The sequence below is a fragment of the Pelodiscus sinensis genome, chromosome 1 (assembly GCF_052426305.1).
Source record: "Pelodiscus sinensis isolate ZL-2025 chromosome 1, ASM5242630v1, whole genome shotgun sequence".
NCBI classification, from domain to species: domain Eukaryota; kingdom Metazoa; phylum Chordata; order Testudines; family Trionychidae; genus Pelodiscus; species Pelodiscus sinensis.
The window spans coordinates 328,762,036-328,775,726 of record NC_143052.1 but is presented as its reverse complement, the minus strand read 5'-3'; the positions used below and the strand labels follow the sequence as shown (position 1 = coordinate 328,775,726).

The 13,691-nt window shown below is 43.5% G+C and overlaps 1 protein-coding gene across 1 annotated transcript; it reads left to right on the top strand.

Moving 5' to 3' along the window:
- The first annotated feature begins 4,819 nt into the window (after window positions 1–4,819).
- Window positions 4,820–12,340, top strand: LOC149525974 (maestro heat-like repeat-containing protein family member 2B). The gene is made up of 6 exons (XM_089776560.1): window positions 4,820–4,931; window positions 7,031–7,183; window positions 8,399–8,553; window positions 10,072–10,234; window positions 10,678–10,874; window positions 12,167–12,340. The coding sequence occupies exons 1-6, from the start codon at window positions 4,923–4,925 to the stop codon at window positions 12,306–12,308; spliced, it is 819 nt and encodes a 272-aa protein (XP_089632686.1). The 5' UTR covers window positions 4,820–4,922; the 3' UTR covers window positions 12,309–12,340.
- Window positions 12,341–13,691: the final 1,351 nt, after the last annotated feature.

Genomic DNA, 13,691 nt, shown 5'->3' with positions numbered 1-13,691 from the left:
AATGGGGCACAGAGGATCTGTAACACAGGGGCGGATATAGGGCAGGGCGAGTGGGGTGGCCGCCCCGGGTCCCGCGCTTCAAAAAGCCCCGCGCACGCGCCGTGGTGCCACCGCGCATGAGCATGGCATCACTGTGCATGCGCCGTGGCAAAGGGGGGGCCCCGCGGAATTATGCTGCCCGGGGCCCCGCAAAACGGTCATCTGCCCCTGCTGCAACACATAGAGTCATATAGTCATAGATTATTAGAACTGGAAGGGACCTTGAGAGGTCATCAAGTCCAGTCCCCTGCCCTCATGGCAGGACCAAGCACTGTCTAGATCACCCCTGATAGGTGTCTATCCAATCTGCTCTTAAATATCTCCAGTGGTGGAGATTCCACAACTTCCCTGGGCAATTTTTCACAGTGTTTAACCAACCTAACAGTTGGGACGTGTTTCCTAATGTCCAACCTAAACCTCCCTTGCTGCAATTTAAGCCCATTGCTTCTTGTCCTATCATCAGAGGCCAAAGAGAACAATTTTTCTCCCTTCTCCTTGCGACACCCTTTTAGATGCATGCTCACCAGAGGGTTGGAAATTCACTAAAGGGACCCAGTGCTGCGCTACGTAACTCCCATGTGGTCACACAGAAATCAACAGGGTTAATTAAGTGCTGAATGTAGCCTAAAATATTTTCAAGGTACAAATACAAATGTAATCTTGTGGCGGATGCATGTTAATAATAATGAGATAAAAACAAAATAGTACTCCTGACTGAATAAGTATTAGACACTCTAGAATAGATTCCGAATTCTGCTATACTGGTGGTAAACACAGACTAACTTCACTAACCTCCATTTGTCTAACTCTCTTACAATATTTCCATCAGGATAGTATGATGGTGCTATTTACAGAAGTGGAAATACTTCAGACTTAGACTGGTGTAACTGAGATCAGAGTCTGGTCCTATATTTTCCCCGCTGATTCTGTATATGAGTGAAGCTTGGTAGTACTCTTAAATAGGGCACAGGACACATTCTAATGTGGAGCATGAGTGTTTGGAACAAAGATATACTATATTGCACACTTCTCCTTATCTTTCAGTGCCTGAGACAAGAGTTAGAAAGTTTCTGATTGTGAAGGCAGTGCAATCTGCTCTCAGTGATCAGAGTGCTAAGGTAAGATTGTGTGTGGAATAGTGGTATTGCTGTTAATATCTGGGAAGTATTTCACTCAGTGGAGAGTCTGGCAATGAGACACATTTTTAGGGTGAGATTATTAATAGGGTTTCAATTAATCACAGTTAACTAAAAATTAATGCGATTAAAAATTGAAATTTATTAAATATTTTTGTGGTTTTTTACATTTTCAAATATATTGATTTCAATTACAACACAATGACAAGTGTGTACTATGCACTTTATATTATTTTTATAACAAACATTTGCATTGTAAAAATGACAAAAGAAATAATATTTTTCAATTCATCTCATAGAAGTGATGTAGAGCAATCTCTTTAGCGTGAAAATGCAACTTACAAATGTAGATATTTTTTGTTAACTGTAACGAAACAATGTAAAACTTTAGAGTCTACAAGTCCATTCAGACCTACTTCTTGTTCAGCCAGACACTAAGACAAACAAGTTTGTTTACATTTATAGGAGAAAATGCTGCCTTTTTCCTAATTACAGTGTCACCTGAAAGTGAAAACTGGCATTTGCATGGTACTTCTGTAGCCAGTGTTGCAAGGAATTTACATAACAGATGTGTTAATCATTTGTACTTCAGCCACTATTCCAAAGAGATAAAAGCAAAAGCAAAAGGACTCTCATATCCTGTCTCATATTGCATGCAGAAGAGATAATAATAACTCGTGCATAATCTCTACCCTTGCAGGTGAGGATGGCAGCTCTCCATTTTGTCCTGAAGCTGCTCAGTTCAGGAAGTGTGGAGAATTGTGCAGCAGGGGATATGGTCGCCTATGTATTCAGAGAGTTCGATGTGTCCACCAGAAATCTGGTAAGGAGAGTTCTTAACACTTAGGACTCAGTTCTGCCATTCTGGCATGCTGATTGTTCCCCTTGACTTCAGTGGGAGCTTTGGATGCTCAAGGATGCAGCTGGACTGAAGGATTAGAGCTAGAATCTGATCAGTGATATTCGTGTAAAGCCAGGGTAATGCCCCTGACTTCAGTGGCATTATTTTGGATTTACACAAGTGTAACAGAGACCAGAATCTGATTCTGGATATTTACATCTGACAGTGCGACCTACATTCCTTAGACCTCGGGCAAGTCAGTGAAAATTCTGACAACACAATCTTTCAGTGAAATGCTCTTGTATAAGGAAGCACATCTTTTTTATAAATAGACTCTTGATACAATTGCAGTGCCGCTTGTTAAGTTATTGTGGTCACACATAGGTTGGCTGTGTCAGTGTCATAGATGCATTCCTATACTCTCAGGCTGTTAAAGTTGAAGCAAAATGCAGGTCAATGTAGCACTTTAAAGACTAACAAGATGGTTTATTAGATGATGAGCTTTCGTGGGCCAGACCCACTTCCTGATCTGAGGAAGTGGGTCTGGCCCACGAAATCTCATCATCTAATAAACCATCTTAAAAAAAAATAAAAATAAATAAATCTTGTTAGTCTTTAAAGTGCTACATTGTCCTGCATTTGCTTCAGCTACCCCAGACTAACACAGCTACATTTCTATCGCTGTTAAAGTTGAATTTCTATTTCTATTTAATCAGATAAGAACATAAAACATGAATGGCCATTCTGGATCCCCCAGACAAATGGTTCATGTAGCCTGTCTTCTGACAGTGGTGGGTGTTATGTGCATCAGAGGGAACAAACAGAACAAGGCAATTGTTGAGTGATCTCTCCCTTGTTGTCCAGTCCCAGCCCCAGGCAGTCAGAGATATAGGGACACCCATATCATGCATCTCTGATCATCTTATATGGCTCTATCATACCCCCCTGTAAGCATCTCTTTTCTAAGATGAATGGTCCCAGTCCTTTTAACTTCTCCTTGTATGAGTTGTCCCAGATCCCATATCATTTTTGTTGCTTTTCTCTGAACTTTTTCCAATTATAACCTAACTTTATTTAAGTTGGAGGACTACAATTGCTTGCAATATTCAAGGTGTGAGTGTACCATGGATTTGAAACAGTGGCATGATGATATTTATCATATTATTATTCATCCCTTTTCCTAGTGGTTCCTAACATACCATTAGCATTTTTAACTGCAGCTGCATGTTGAACAGATGTTTTTAGAGGACTATCCACAATGACTCTGAGATTTTTCTTGAGTGCTACAGCTAATTTAGACCCCATCAATTTGCATGTACAACAAGGATTATGTTTTCCAATGTGCCGTACCCAGGTACAGTAATGGAGTTCACAATAAAGAAGGCAAATAATGTCCAGTATAGCCGGAGAACTTTCATTCTTCATTCTTTTAAAATTAGCCTCAGGAAACTTTTCATCAGATTGGATCTCTGATTGGGCTGTTAGCACCATACACCTGTGATTCAGTTATGACATCGCGTCAGAGGGTGGTTGACTGTATCAACTGTCTTCTCAATATACAAGGTGAGGAGACCATGAGCAGGTGTAAGTAACTCTTCACTTTCTTTCATTGTTGTAATGACCATTTTTTCCATCTGTAATTCTTTCTGTCTTGTTAGCAACACTTATATAACAGAACGACTGGGGCCTTGTAAGTACATTGCTGGAAGAGAACTGCACAAATAATAAATAATCTGCAAATATTAGAGGGTGGACAAAATATAGCACACAGGCCAGATCTGCCCTTCTCCCCAGAATTTCTGTCTGGAGCGCTCAGCTGATTAGCAAGCATGCCAGCAGCATGTGTTCAGCTGCCCCTCTCCGACCTTGCTCCATCCTATCTGCTGCTAGTGGTGTGTGGAGGGGAGGTGAGCAGGGAGACGTGCAGAAGTCAGGGTGACCCCTTTGCCCTTGTCATCATCTCTGCAGAGCAGAGTTTGGGGAGAGGGACACATACAATAGTGCTGCTCCAGTCTGAAGTATGGTGAGTAACGGAGTGCCTATCTAAAGAGGCAGTGCACTGTTTCTAAGATTTCTCTGGCAGCCAGCATGTCCCTCTCTCTCTCTCTCTCTCTCTCTCTCACACACACACACACACACACACATTGTCTCACACACACTCTCTCCCCCGCCATATGCCCATATGCCCCCGCTCTGCAGAGTGGGGTGGGGAGAGGGAGATGACAGAGCAGGACAGCTTTCCCTTAAAGAGACTGAGAGCAGAGTGGCTACTGAAACCAGATATACAGAGAAAGATGCTCCACACAGAATACAGTGCCTGTTTAATCCTGTACGAATCACAATGAATCACATGCCATTACTGTTAACTTTCAGACATAGGGGCTACGTCTAGACTACATCCCTTTTTCGGAGGGATAAGGGATCTTTCGGAAAAGGCTTAATTTTCCGCAAGATCAGCATCTAGACTGGCGCTTTTCTCCGGCAAAGCTCCGTGCCGAAAAAAGCTGCAGCCATTTTTATGCTAATGAAGCAGGGGAGATTTAAATCCCCGCTTCATTAGCAATTGCGATACGTCTAATTTACATCCCTTTTCCGAAAAAGGGATGTAGTCTAGACATAGCCTGACGGTAAAATTCTGACTCCGTTAAAGTCAACAAGAATTTCGTCATTGGCTTTAGTGGGGCCAAAATTTCACACACAGCTGGTAATAACATACCCCATAGATCCTCCTGTATGATTATCTATGGATCAGAGGTTCAGTTTTATTAAATGTTGCCATACTTTTTCTCCTTTTCTCTATCCTAGGTCAGTGCACTAACCTGGGGTCAGCAGAGGAGGAGCTGAGTTGTCTCCGTGAGGCACTAACAACTCCAGACCCTGAGGCTCTGTTTCAAGCATCTTCCAAAATGGCTAAGGTAACAAACACTAGGTGACTGTCCTAGTGGCTGTGCACCATTCATTTTCCCTTGTCCAGAGGACTGGAAAAGGGCAAATATAGTGCCCATCTATAAAAAGGGAAATAAGAACAACCCAGGAAACTACAGACCAGTTAGTTTAACTTCTGTGCCTGGGAAGATAATGGAGCAAGTAATTAAGGAAATCGTCTGTAAACACTTGGAAAGTGGCAAGGTGATAGGGAACAGCCAGCCTGGATTTGTAAAGAACAAATCATGTCAAACCAATCTGATAGTTTTCTTTGATAGGATAACGAGTCTTGTGGATAAGGGAGAAGTGGTGGATGTGGTATACCTAGACTTTAGTAAGGCATTTGATACAGTCTCGCATGATATTCTTATCAATAAACTAGGTAAATACAACTTAGATGGGGCTACTATAAGGTGGGTGCATAACTGGCTGGATAACCATACTCAGAGAGTAGTTATTAATGGTTCACAATCCTGCTGGAAAGGCATAACAAGTGGGGTTCCACAGAGGTCTGTTTTGGGACCGGCTTTGTTCAATATCTTCATCAACGATTTAGATATTGATATAGAAAGTACGCTTATTAAGTTTGCAGATGATACCAAGCTGGGAGGGGTTGCGACTAATCTGCAGGATAGGGTCACTAATTCAAAATGACTTGGACAAATTGGAGAAATGGTCTGAGGTAAATAGGATGAAGTTTAAGACAAATGCCAAGTTCTCCACTTAGGAAGGAACAATCAGTTTCATACATACAGAATGGGAAGCGACTGTCTGGGAAGGAGTACGGCAGAAAGGGATCTAGGGGTTATAGTGGACCACAAGTTGAATATGAGTCAGCAGTGTGATGCCGTTGCAAAGAAAGCAAACATAATTCTGAGATGCATTAACAGGGGTGTTGTGAGCAAGACATGAGAAGTCATTCTTCCGCTCTACTTTGCGCTGGTTAGGCCTCAATTGGAGTATTGTGTTCAGTTCTGAGCACCGCATTTCAAGAAAGATGTGGAGAAATTGGAGAGGGTCCAGAGAAGAGCAACGAGAATGATGAAAGGTCTAGAGAACATGACCTATGAGGGAAGGCTGAAGGAATTAGGTTTGTTTAGTTTAGAAAAGAGAAGATCGAGGGGGAACATGATAGCAGTTTTCAGATATCTAAAAGGGTGCCATAAGGAGGAGGGAGAAAACTTGTTCATCTTGGCCTATGGGGATAGAACAAGAAGCAATGGGCTTAAACTGCAGCAAGGGAGATTTAGATTGGACATTAGGAAAAAGTTCCTAATTGTCAGGGTAGTCAAACACTGGAATAAATTGCCCAGGGAGGTTGTGGAATCTCCATTTCTGGAGATATTTAAGAGTAGGTTAGATAAATGTCTATCAGGGATGGTTTAGACAGTATTTGATCCTGCCATGAGGGCAGGGGATTGGACTCGATGAACTCTCAAGGTCCCTTCCAGTCCTAGTATTCTATGATTCTATGATTGTTTTATGCTTTTGTGATGTCTTTCCACACTTGGAGCGAGCTATGGGAGTGAGGCATTCATGGGTAATCAGTAACATGCTTTTCATAGGTATATGCTATGAATGCCATGTAAAAAACAAACAGATTCCAGACAGTTGCATGAACATGCCCATGCATGTGCGCGCGCACATCCATCCATCCATCCATCCATCCATCCAGGGGGAAAATATGTGAGCGGGACATCAAGCTGAGAAACCAGTCTTGGCACCTTGTGTGTTTACCTGAACCTATATTTGTGTGCATGCATCTCTTTGCATATTTTTATATTTTGTGAAAAGATGTCATGTACATAATAGAATATAAACTGGAAATTTACATCCTGTTTGTCCCATACAATGTTGTGCTAACTGTACAACCTAAGATCTAACCTGATATTATTAGTGTAGAATAGAGATGTGGTAGCTAGAAAGATTACAGAGAAAATTTTAATTGCAACTGCCTTGCCAGATATGAGCCCAATTAGCAATTTGCTGATGAATACATTATTTTCCTATACAGCTCTTAGGCCTCCTTTCTTAAAAGTACTGGAGCCGACTATCATTGCAATCTTTCCTGTTTTTGATCTGTCCACAGGTGGTTAGTAAGTACTTTCCCTCTGAACAAGCCACAGATTTTATTGAGGCCATACTGGATCGTATGCTGTCTGCTAGCCCCTCCTGTGCCACAGCAGCCGGTCTGTGGATGAAGATCATCCTGAAGGAGTGTGGAGGTGCCATGCTGGATGAGGTAAAATAGAAGCTGGAGAGGTTTTTCTGGCTAACCTGCAGGCTTTCAGGTCTTTGCCATCATTTGCAGTGAACACAAGTCTTGCTGTTTCTCCCCCTGGGATTGGAAGTTAATTCCATCTGTGTTCCTATCCTGAGTCAGGCAATGGGGGAATCAACAGCAGAAGACAGAGATAATCTAACGGTACATCTGCACTAGCTCGTTAGTTCGAGCTCGGTAGGGTAATGAGGGCAAGCGGAGTTGCAAATGAAGCCCGAGATTTAAATATCCCGGGCTTCATTTGCATGTTCCCTGGCGCCACCATTTTTAAATCCCCCTTACTCCAAACTCCGTGCCCGCGGCTACATGCGGCATGGACTAGGTAGTTCAAATTAAAGATCCTAATTTGAACTACCGTTACTCCTCATGGAATTAGGATCTTTAATTAGAACTACCTATTCCGTGCCGCGTGTAGCCGCGGGCACGGAGTTCGGATTAAGGAGGATTTTAAAATGGCAGCACCCGGGAACATGCAAATGAAGCCTGGGATATTTAAATCCTGGGCTTCATTTGCAACTCTGCTTGCCCTCATTACCCTACCTAGCTCGAACTAACGAGCTAGTGTAGCCGTACCCCAAGGGAAAAGGAAGATGCTTGATTAGTTGTCTATCTTGTTGTCACAGTTTCCAGCCATGAAAGGCTTGGAAAAATTAGACTCCGAGTAAAATGCAAAAAGAGAATATCCGGCCCCAAGAGACAAGCTAAGTGAACTACATCTTAGGGCCTCAGATAATGAGGGGTCTCTAAAAATACCCCCAAATTACTAGTTTTTACTTGCCTCTTTGCCTATGTACAGATAGATAGATAGATAGATAGATAGATAGATAGATAGATAGATAGATAGATAGATAGATAGATAGATAGATTATTTCTATTTTCATTGTCCTTTCTGTTAGAATAATACATGTTTTTTTGGAAATGCAATGAGGCCTCTTTAACTTGACATAGCTTAGGGCCTCAGCATGTCTTAACCCGGTGTTGCAGCCAGGTATGGGCAGAGATATGTATAATTTTTGTGGGTTAAATCTATGCAGCCATGTCTAAATACTTGTTTTTTGAAGGAAGGATTTTCTACAAGAACAGCAAATTGCTAAACGACTAAATAAACGTTTTGGTTCTGCAGAATGAATGGAGAGAATGGAAAAGGGACATTTTTTCTGGTTTTATTCTGTCCAGGTGCCAGCTATCCTGAGTAGAATATACGTTCACATGCCTACCATCAAGCAGGGTAGCTTGAGGCAGTTCCTGGTGGAGGCAGTGTCCATTCTAGGTCACCATCACCTAGAGGCAGTGATCTTCAGCCTCCTCATGAAACGTCTGCCGATGGACAGGTATATAGTGCTCCTTACAGTGTTCATTTTGGTAACCATGGATCCCACGGCTTCACTGGAAGATGTAAGGCTTCATTTAAGCCACAGACAGTTTGAGATAATTCCTAAAGGTTAATAGCTTGGGTCTTTCTGCAGAAAGGTCCAAGACCATGTCAAGGTGGGTGCAGGGAGAAATTAAGTGTCATTCTGTTTCCATTAATTAATAGTTGCTTTGGCATCCTAAAGACTTCCCTTTACTGGCATCACTGGAGTGGACTTTTGCCTCTCCAGACCCCTGAACTAACATCACCCTGGAAATTGCCAGTGACTGTTCGTTTTCTGGTAGCATGAAAGCTTCAAATCCAAATTCCTGGCTGATTAGCAAGGATAGGGCACCAGGCTTTTGGTATCAGCAAGGGTATGGCTGCTGGAATGGAATTGTCATTCTTGGTACTTAAAGACAGGGTGGTAAGCATATCTATCATTTCATTCAAACATCCCTAGCTGAATTATCAGTCATCAGTGCAGGAATCTAAGAACATGAGAACGGCTGTAGTGGGTCAGACCAAACGTCCATCTAGCCCAGGATCCTGTCTTCAGACAGTGGCCAATGCCAGGTGCCCCATAGGGAGTGAACAGAACATGCCCATTCTGGCAAATAGAGGCCAGGGAATGCCATTTGTGAAGAGGTCATGGGCTAGCCACAAATATTTGTTCTCATAGTTGTACATCCAGTTAGTAGGAAGATCATTTTTCTTTCTTCAACTTGTCTCCCAGGCCGTAGATCTTTGGGCATCACATGCTCATGATTCCATATCTACTGAGAAGTAGGAAAACAGGAACTGTGATTAGAGCTCTGTGTCCTTTCCTTCTGAAGTCTAGCATTAATGGTTATGGTGCAGTAAGACTAGGGTTGTGTCTATACAGCACCCTAAACTTGAAATAAGATGCACAATATGCACTCTGCAAATTGCGTATCATATTTTGCATAGCCTATTTTGAAATGTGGCGCTTCTACACAGCACCAAATGTCGAAATAATGTGCTATTTCAAGCCATCCCTTATCCCTCATGCAACAAAGTTTATTGGGATGGCAAAATAGTGTGCCCATTATTTTGAAAAATATTTCAAAATAACGGGCTGCTTGTGTAAATGTGGGGTAGCTATTTCAGGATACCTCCAGGATCCCCAAATAGTCATGCACTGTAGAAATGTAACCTGAAATGTAATTTAACTTAGTTCTGTAACTAGAAACTCAATATGTAAAACATGAGGACCATATAAGGAGGACAGCACTCTGAACTTGCTCATCATAGGCAGGGCTTGACAAATAATACAATCTACTCACCCATGGCGTGTAGATTGTAACCTGGAAGAGCCAGGTTTGGGCGATCTGTGCATGCGCAGATCGCCGGACAGCGCGGTTGGTGAGCCCTGATCATAGTCAAGGAGAAAATTTGTTCTTTACTTGAATATGATGCATATAGTCAGAGCCACAAAAGTCTCCAGGGGTCACATATAACTTATGTTAAATTGCAGTGACACCACTGAGCTGTGGAGATCTCTGGGGACAGATCCCTTGCTCGCCCCTCAAGTCCTGAAGGTCCTAATAGAAAGAATAAAGACTCCAACAAGCCAAGAAGGAAGCACGACCTCAGAGACAGAAACTGACCTGCATTTAGCAGCTGCTGAACCTCTCACAGTAAGTTAGACGACAGACATGTATTTCTCTGCCTTGTGACACACATGCTGATGGAAAGCTAGATGAGTGGTATAATATTGTCATATGGGCACTTCTTTTCTGAAGTACTGTTTCCTGGATTCCAGCTGTGCTTTCTGTGGAACAACAGATGGCAGATTTAGAGTATGTGGCTGATTCACTTAATAATATCTGGCAATTAGAAAGTCTTTGAATCAGATTTCTTACAGTGCTTTGCAAATGTTTTGTGCAACTCATAACATGCCTTGATAGGTCGTACACATTTTTACAGATATGGGACGCTAAGGCACACATGGAGTGAATTGCTCTCGGTCATTCATCAAGTTAGTGACAGGAGTGGGAATTTAGTCCAGCAGGTATCAGAAGGGGAGAGAGTGTGATAGTGTTAGGAAGAGACCTCTTCTTTTACCATGCTCTCCTTTCAGGCAACATGTGCCATCTTTGAAGTGGTGTCAGCATTGCAGTTGAGCAAAACTGTGCAGGAGCTGTTCCCGGAGTTGTTCACTGTTCTTCTGCAGCAGATCAGCCAAACCCTAGGACAAAAGATGCCTTTGCCCAGGATGAGCAGCCGAAGGAGGTTATTTAGAAAAGGACAACAACTATGTGAGGGCAACCCTTGCAGGTAATTAGAAGAAAGGGAGCAAAACAAAGAGAATCCCAGTACATTTGTGTGACACTCCCCAGGAGTTCTCAGGGTTATGAGGCACCTTACCATCACCTGCTTTTAATATGAGAAAGTCTTGTTTGTGCTTGCTATAGGTCAGTTCCCTGAAACCACCAACCTCTGGCAACACAAACACTACTATCTAGGCCTCCTCAGGCCTCAGTCTCTTTGTCCTCTCTTTCTGACTACAGCTTAGAGAATCTCTATCAACGGATTCTCCTCTAAGAGAAGTCTCCCTGCATCTCCCCACCAATCGGCTTTCCCCCATCTCTTAGTTTAAAAACTGCTCTACAGCCTTTTAAATGTTTAGTGCCAGTAGTCTGGTTCCACCCTGGTTTAGGTGGAGCCCATCCTTCCTGTATAGGCTCCCCCTCTCCCAAAAGTGTCCCCAGTTCTTGATAAATCCAAACCCCTCTTCCCTACACCATTGTCTCATCCACACATTGAGACTCTGAAGCTTTGCCTGCCTACCTGGTCCTGCGCGTGGAACTGGAAGCATTTCCAAGAATGCCACCATAGAGGTCCTGGATTTCAGTCTCTTTCCTAGCAACCTAAATTTGGCCTCCAGGACATCTCTCCTACCCTTCCCTATGTCATTGAGACCTACATGTACCACGACCACCGGCTCCTCCCCAGCACTACACATAAGTCTATCTAGATGCCTCTAGCATTTTGTCTCTTTTGCTCTCTGTTTCCCTCAAACACTCCTGTGGGTGTCCCTTTAGGCAGATTCCTTATTAATGGGATAATAGGTTTGTTGATTCTATAGCCCCACTCTAGCCAGGCAATCAGGTACATTTCTATCCAATTAGGCTTTCTCTGGGGAAGCTAATTAGTACTAGTAGTTACCAGAGTGCTGACCCCAAGTACAAGCTCTCAGCACCCTGTCACATCTCGCTGGACATAGGGCCCCAAAATAACCATTAGTGATCACTAATCTCTCTGTGTCCCAGCTTTTGGGGTCTGGTTGTGTATTTTTTCCATATTACTGTACTGTGCTAGTGCCCATACACCTTGCAGATAGGAGAAAGTGACTGCAAAATGTTGTCCATAGCAACACTAGTAATATGAGATGTATGAGACTGAAATACCTCCTGGAATTAAGTCCTTCCAAAAACAGTGGTCCCCAGGACACTGTCAATGGATGAACTGTCAATGAACAACAGACCTGACAAGTAACTGGGGTTTCCTGACTGCTTAGGCTGTGCCTTTCTATTGGTTACTACAGTTCTGTGCCTCTTTTCCCCCAGGCTTTCTATTGAAGCATTAGAGGCTGTGCTTCTCAAGGCTACGAATGAGAAACTGATAAGAACTCTCTGGATGCAGAAAACTTGGATGCTTCTTGAAAATCCGCAGACTCACCACGAGGGGGTGTGTTTGCTGGTGAGGTAAGAGATCTAGGAGACAGCACTTCATCCTCAGGGATCGGCAACAAATAGAGTGACTGACAGGGAACTTTCAGGTATAGCTTTGTGCGGGGTGCCCTGGGTGAGAAACACAGAGCTTCCATGCGTAGGTTTTAGAGTTGTATGGTCATAGCAGCTAAGCTTTTGAAGTGCACAGTCTGCCCCATAAGTGGTTCCTTTTGTCTTCCAGGGTTCTGCAAAGATCTGGACTAATAACAGTGGAGATCATACAGAGCCTCCTTCCCTGGGTAAATTCCCCATCAGAAAACCAGCGAGTCACCAGCACAGCTTTCTTTGCTCAGGTATGAGCAGTTCCACCATTAGGCTGTTATCTGTTGTTTACCTTTCTCTGGGGAATTGTACAGTTCAGTTCACAGGAATTCATTTTAGATAGTAGAATGTGTCCTTTATAAGGAAATCTCATAAGGAACTTCATTACACCTTTCTTAATCATTTTCTCTTTGTTATTTTTGGGGCCTAAACTAGCCTAGCCTAGCTGCCTATTCTAGTTGCTGGTTAAGAGAGAGTGAGCAAGATATAGATAGGCTACGTCTACATTGGCAAGATTTTGCGCAAATAGGGTATGTCTACACTACAGCACTAATTCGAATTAACTTAATTCAAATTAGTTAATTTGAAATAAGCTAATTCGAATGAGTGCATTTAGACCTAAAAACTAATTCAAATTAGCATTTTGCTAATTCGAAATAGCATGTCCACATTGAGTGGACCCTGAACCGAAGTTAAGGCTGGCCAGAACCAGTGCCGTCAGGGCATCAGGTTAGGACTTAAGGTGTGGAGCTGCTTCCTCAGGCTAGCCGAGGGCTGTGCTTAAAAAGACCTGACCCCCATCCCGGACAGACAGTTCTCAGGATTCCCCGCTTGCATGTCTAACTCGATGGGGACATCAAAGCAGTCCTGTCTTGGAGTGCCCTGAATGCCCACACTCGGCACATTTCAGCACTCGACCATCAGCCCGGCTGCACTTGCCGCAGGCTGCCATCCGGGGGAGGTCAATCAGGGGGCTGTCAGGATCCAGGAGGCCCTACAGGAAAGCTTCCACCCCGAGGAGCCCGCAGAGCCACCCCAGTCCTCCCCATCGGGGGCTCGTGCCCCATTCCTCCCTCACCTCCTTCCACTTACCCTTCCCGAGCCCCCTCTTCCTGATGTAAAAAATAAAGGACACGTGTTCAAAAAAAGAAACTCTCTTTATTTAACAAAACTGGGGGCGGGGGGGATTAACCTCTGGGGGACTGGGAAAAGGAGGTGGGAGAGGGGAAGAAAGAGGGTGGGAGAGGGGAGGTAGAAACCTGGGAGGAGGGAGCTGGAAGGGGGAAGCCAGGGGAAGAAGGAGGAGGGGAAGTATAAA